This window comes from Apaloderma vittatum, unplaced genomic scaffold, assembly GCF_000703405.1.
Source record: "Apaloderma vittatum isolate BGI_N311 unplaced genomic scaffold, ASM70340v1 scaffold18588, whole genome shotgun sequence".
In the NCBI taxonomy this organism is placed as follows: domain Eukaryota; kingdom Metazoa; phylum Chordata; class Aves; order Trogoniformes; family Trogonidae; genus Apaloderma; species Apaloderma vittatum.
Genome location: NW_009731439.1, coordinates 1 through 5,632, shown reverse-complemented (window position 1 = coordinate 5,632; position 5,632 = coordinate 1). Strand labels below are relative to the sequence as shown.

General features: G+C 39.2%; 1 protein-coding gene across 1 annotated transcript; it reads left to right on the top strand.

Annotated features, from left to right (window-relative positions):
• Positions 1 to 4: 4 nt before the first annotated feature.
• On the top strand, positions 5 to 4,780 carry BRIX1 (BRX1, biogenesis of ribosomes, homolog (S. cerevisiae); the record flags this gene model as incomplete). The annotated part of the gene is made up of 10 exons (XM_009875190.1): positions 5 to 58; positions 1,119 to 1,230; positions 1,518 to 1,561; positions 2,178 to 2,248; positions 2,591 to 2,640; positions 2,748 to 2,821; positions 2,919 to 2,969; positions 3,253 to 3,354; positions 3,893 to 4,021; positions 4,377 to 4,780. Coding segments are annotated over 10 exons (957 nt in total), but the record flags the coding sequence as incomplete, so codon positions are not given.
• Between the last annotated feature and the right edge of the window lie 852 nt (positions 4,781 to 5,632).

Below are 5,632 nucleotides of genomic sequence, written 5' to 3'. Positions count from 1 at the left end.
GCCGGCCGCGGGCGGCGCGGGCCCGGAGGAGTACAGCATCCCGCCGCCGGTCTCACAGGTACTTACCAGAATCGTCCAGAGAAGGCTCCACTGACTGTCTCGTAGTTCCTTTAAAGGAAGAATAGAAGTAGCTTGTTGAACTCTGAGATCTCGTCACATGCTCCTCTCTAGGAAAATCTAAATTGTGCTCAGACTGTAGCGCAGCTCATTTTTCGGGAGAAGTGGGTTGCCTTTAGCAGATGTGCAGGACGTTCTTAATACTTATGTTTTTCATATGAGTGAAAGGCTTTACATACTGAGAGAATAAGAAAGTAGAGTGTCTTTACAAATAAGTGATAAAACAAGAAGGGGAGTGTGTGCGTTTTTTTCATGTTAGTGATGGAATAGAGAGAGGAATGTCCTTTGTGAATGAGGGAGTGTCAGGATGCAGTCTGTGAGGAGAAGATAATGAGACTCCTGGACCATTAAGGGCTATTAATTAAGTCAACGGCAAGTATGCTCTGAACTTTTGTGTGCAGGCTTAATAGGCCCATGAATATTAACTTCTCCGTCCTATGAATATTAACTTCTCTGGGTGTCATAAAGTTGGAGTTAATGAAACATGTGATGTGTGTTGTTAAGGGGGGTACATGTTAAGGAGGAACGCGGAATAGGCAGATTGGGAAGCCTGCACCTCCTGAGTACCTCAGCCACTGGGGAAAGGGAGAAGGTTTCATGTGGCTGGGAAATTGGGATAAAAGGAGGCTGCATCCTCCGGCAGTTTGAGAGACCTCACTGGGACTTGGCAACTCCAGTGAAATCTCCCTTTATTCAAATAAAGCTAAGACTCCTCTGTCTTTCTGAACACTGACCTCTGGCAACGTGATTTTCCATAAAGTAGGAACATTCTGAAGCAGGATAGATCACAGTTCTTCATGTAAGTAACAACGATTCTGTGTTCTGTAGGGAAGTTTTCACTCTTGCCAAGAGAATGATTCTGTGCAAGTGGGCAGATGATGTTAATAACAAATATTCTTACTATGTTCTTCTGTAATTACAATTCAAATATTTTTTGTTGCTATCTTGTAGTAGTTTCAAGTCTAGAAACATTTTGCCTGACTGTTGTGTCTTTTTCCTAGGGTAAATGGAAAAACAAGGAGAGAGTGCTTATTTTCTCCTCTCGTGGAATTAATTTCAGAACAAGGCACCTAATGCAAGACTTAAGAACACTGATGCCTCACTCTAAAGCAGGTAGGGTTAGGCATCCTCTCTGACTTAATTTTCAGAACACTTTTAAACCAAGAACTTGTAATAATCTGTTATTTTAAAAAATGTATTACATAACTGTTTTGATTTATCTTAAACAAAAAACAAACCCCTTTTGAGTCAACAAATATGTCAGCTGTCATTGTATTGTAATAATTTCTGGGAAATTGCACCTATCGCCTCAGTCCTCTAAATGCACAGATGCTTTTGTTGCTATGTTTATTTATTACATTATTTATTACAGCCTTCCAAATGTTTTTCTTGTCTTCCAGATACTAAAATGGACCGTAAAGACCAGTTGTTTGTAATTAATGAGGTAATCAAGTTCACTAGTGAGGCTTTTTTATTTTCTTGGGAAATCGAACGTGCAAGAGAAAAGGGCAACCAAGTTCAAAGGATCTCATAGTTTCAGGAGTTTTATAAGTTCATCAGCGAAAAAGATTGATATTCATAAAGCACTCGTGTTAAAACAAGGAGTTGACTTTTGATTAATAAAACCAAAATGAAACCTTTAATTAAACACAGACTTTCGTCATGAAGAAATAAAACAGAATGTGCCTTTCTGTGTAGGTGTAAGGTGTATTAGAGTTTACACTTGAGGAAAGCAGGGAACACGTGCAGCCAGGCCAGGCACTGTGGTATAGGACATCAGTAGTTCTGAAACTAGAACCTAACCTCACAGCTCCAGCTCTAATATTTATATCCTGGAGAGCTTCTGAGGTTGCTTGTAGCATTAATGAAGTTATGACTCCTGGTAATAAATACGCTAAATGGTTCAACAAAACAAGTTCTTCAAATTAAGTTTGGAGATTGGTGGGTGTAACTCATTAAGACATTTGCTTTAGAACTTATATTTTAGAAGGAGGGAAGGTTAAGTTTTGTAAAATGTCTTCAGAATTTTGTAAACGGCTAATTTGATGTGTTTTGTGCAGGTGTGTGAAATGAAAAACTGCAATAAATGCATCTTTTTTGAAGCCAAAAAGAAACAGGATCTCTATATGTGGTAAGGAAATGTTAAATTTTCTTATATTTCCGTATATAGGTGCAACTGCTTCTGTTCTATCTGAAGTTTCTTACTTTAAGAGTGAAGATGCATGAAATAATGTTGTTAGTAAAATCTGTACTGATCCTAAATTTCTTTGGGTAGTGCAAGTTTACAATGCATGGCCAGCTTTTGTAGACTGTTAACAGAAGCATTTATAAATATGCTAAAAGGAACTCGATAATGCTATAAAAGCAACTGAAATTACCAGTACAGAAATAATTGGTTGGAGTGTACTGTAGAAATACCTTATGGCCGATGCTGTTTTTCTTTTCTCTCTTCCCCACTACCTGTCCTCGGCAGGCTTTCAAATATACCACAGGGACCATCAGCTAAATTCTTAGTGCAGAACGGTAAGTTGGTTGGCATTGTTGTGTTTGGACTCTTGGTTTCTCATCTGTACAGTTTTTCCATAAGTACTAAAACGATTTTTTTTTTAAAAAAAAAAAAATCACTGTAGTTCACACGCTGGCTGAATTGAAGATGACGGGAAACTGCCTGAGGGGCTCACGGCCCCTTTTGTCTTTTGATCCAGTAAGTATAGCTTTTGTTTTATCGAGTGTGCTTTTGTTTTCTTTGCATGACTATTGCAATTAGCTTCGTATGTAAAATTACACTTTTTTCTTTGTAGATATTTGACAAGGAGCCACACTACGCCCTGCTAAAAGAATTGTTTATTCAGGTGAGTCTGTACTCCTGATGTCCAGCATTTCTTCCTCATTGGAAATCGGTTTTGTCAACATATTTTAAAATCTCAAGTGTTTTTTTAAGTAGTAGTTTCACACTTCTGAACTTGCAAAAAGTCTTAAAGGATTAGGGTAACATACCTAAAATCACTGGGACACTTGTTCTTAAATTTTGACATGTAAGCTGGGATTAAATTAAATTAAAATGAATTAAAAATAAACCATTTCTGTTTGGCCTCCTAAATTACAGGTATTTAAAGATATTGCCTTTTTCTACAGATATTTAGTACACCACAGTATCACCCCAAAAGCCAGCCTTTTGTAGATCATGTTTTCACCTTCACCATTACAGATGAGAGGATCTGGTTTCGGAATTACCAGGTTAGTAGTCTCTCTTAGGTCTTCGAGAGGAGCTCTGGAGTAATTTCATATTAAATCCATTAATTACAATAAAATGAGAAGAATAATTATTACCAGGATATGCCAACACCTTGTGCTTGCACAACATAGTTTAAGTGTCTCAAAATGCCTTGCCTTCTCCCATATCTCTGGAGAGAGCCTGTTTAAGTTGGTGCTTCAGTGTCAGTTCTGTTAGTTGTGATTCTGTGATGGTTGTCTCGGTAACAGGAAGTACTAGCCAAAGCCTAAGCTCTGCTTGCTTTTTAACCTTCCTTGCTGCTTGAGACCCAAATGTGCTGGAGCTTACTTTCTAAAGGAGGAATTCACAAATATCTAGAACTCTCTTAAGTACTTGCTTAAACCTAAAAGAACTGCATTATATACAGCATTGTGTTTATACAAGTCTAGGGTATCGGCTTTCAGCAGCATCTGTCTTGGATTTAAATTCAATAGTGCACAGTGCTTACAAGGACATACTTTTATTTCCCATGGATTGAATCAAAGTGTATTTTTATTTCAGATAATAGAAGAAGATGCGTCTCTTGTAGAAATTGGGCCTCGTTTTGTCCTGAACCTCATAAAAATCTTCCAGGGCAGCTTTGGAGGACCAACACTGTATGAAAATCCCCATTACCAGTCCCCAAATATGGTAAGCAGCTGTCTACTCTTTCATTTAGCAGCTAGCAGTTGGACTTGGATGTCGTAAAGGTCTTTTCCAAACTAAATGATTCTATAATTCTGTAACGTCTGTCTGCGCAGGAGGGTCATGTATGCCTCTCCCTTGGGCCCTTTGTACAAGGAGTGCCCTAACTGATCACAGTGTGAGAACAGAGTAGTTTTGTAAAAACTGAATGAATGCAAACTTCGTGTCACTGAAAAGACGGCATTACACTGAGGATTTTGACAGTTAAGCAGAGAAATTACCACCAGTTTGTTCAATACCTGTGTTTTCTTGTATCTTGCTTGTTTGAAACCTGACATAATTTAATTTACTATTTTTATAGCATCGACGGATGATAAGATTGTCTGTGGCGGCTAAGCTTAGAGAGAAACAGCAAGTGAAGGAAGTACAAAAGACTAAGAAAAAAGGGACTAAAGTGCTTATTGGTGAAGATCCCACTGAAGTGGTCTTTGAAACTCCAGCTGAAGAAAAGCCAGTGGAAATACAGCTTGTGAAACCAGAATCAAAGCCAATTGTTAAAGATAAAAAGAAGCTGCGCAAAATTCAGAGGAAGAAGCAAAAAAAACTTTTCAGAACTGAAGCATCAGCATAAATGTTACAAATGATGAAACTAGCTATATTGACATAATACTGAAAAGATTTGTTTTTACAGGCAAAACTAATTGTATTTCAGTTTTAAATAAAGAAGATAACAATTTCTTTATTAAAATTGAGTTTGCACTCTTATTGTGTTCCTTTCTTTGAGAGGATTCTGGGCTTTTAAAAACAACGTGGCAACAGGGAGGGGGAAGTAAGACCCTCCCAAGTATTTCTGCTTTTGAGAACTGGCCTTTTACACTTGAATACCTCTGAGCAACAACTCACTGTAACATGGACAACGAATAAAAATAAGAAGGTGGTCATTTGTGCTCACCATGAACTGGAAATCGAAAGTCAGCTCAACTGGTCTGACACTTTTCTCTTTTGGGGAGTGGTATCATTTGTTATTTTCCTTCTCTTAATCACTAGGGACTGCAAAGGGTTATGTCCTCTTAAATTGCTTTTATTGTTTAATTAATAGTACAAAAGCTGCTAGTTTTGCTTGTGGTGGGTCCTGTACCTACGTAGACTGTTGAAATGCAGCAGGAGAGAACTATAGGGGAGGAACAGGCTGACTTGGGATTCTAATCCTTAACATCAGACTCGCTGCAAGTTCACTGAAGACGTACATGCTACCTGTGATTAGGTATCAGAACCATACACCTGTAGTAGCCTGAAACAGAATCACAATTGTTGAGGCTGGAAAAGACCTCTGAGGTCACCAAGTCCAGCCTGTGACCCAGCACCATCACATCAGCCAGACCACGGCACTAAGTGCCACATCCAGCCTCTCCTTAGAAACCTCCAGAGACAGTGACTCCACCACTTCCGTGGGCAGTGCATCCCAGTGCCTGAGCACCCTCTCTGTGAGGAAGGGCTTTCTCAGATCCAGCCTGAACCTTCCCTGATGCAGTTTCAGACCATGCCCTCTCGTCCTGTCACGAGTTGCCTGAGAGAGGAGCCCGACACCCACCTGACTGTAGAGAGCTGTAGACAGTG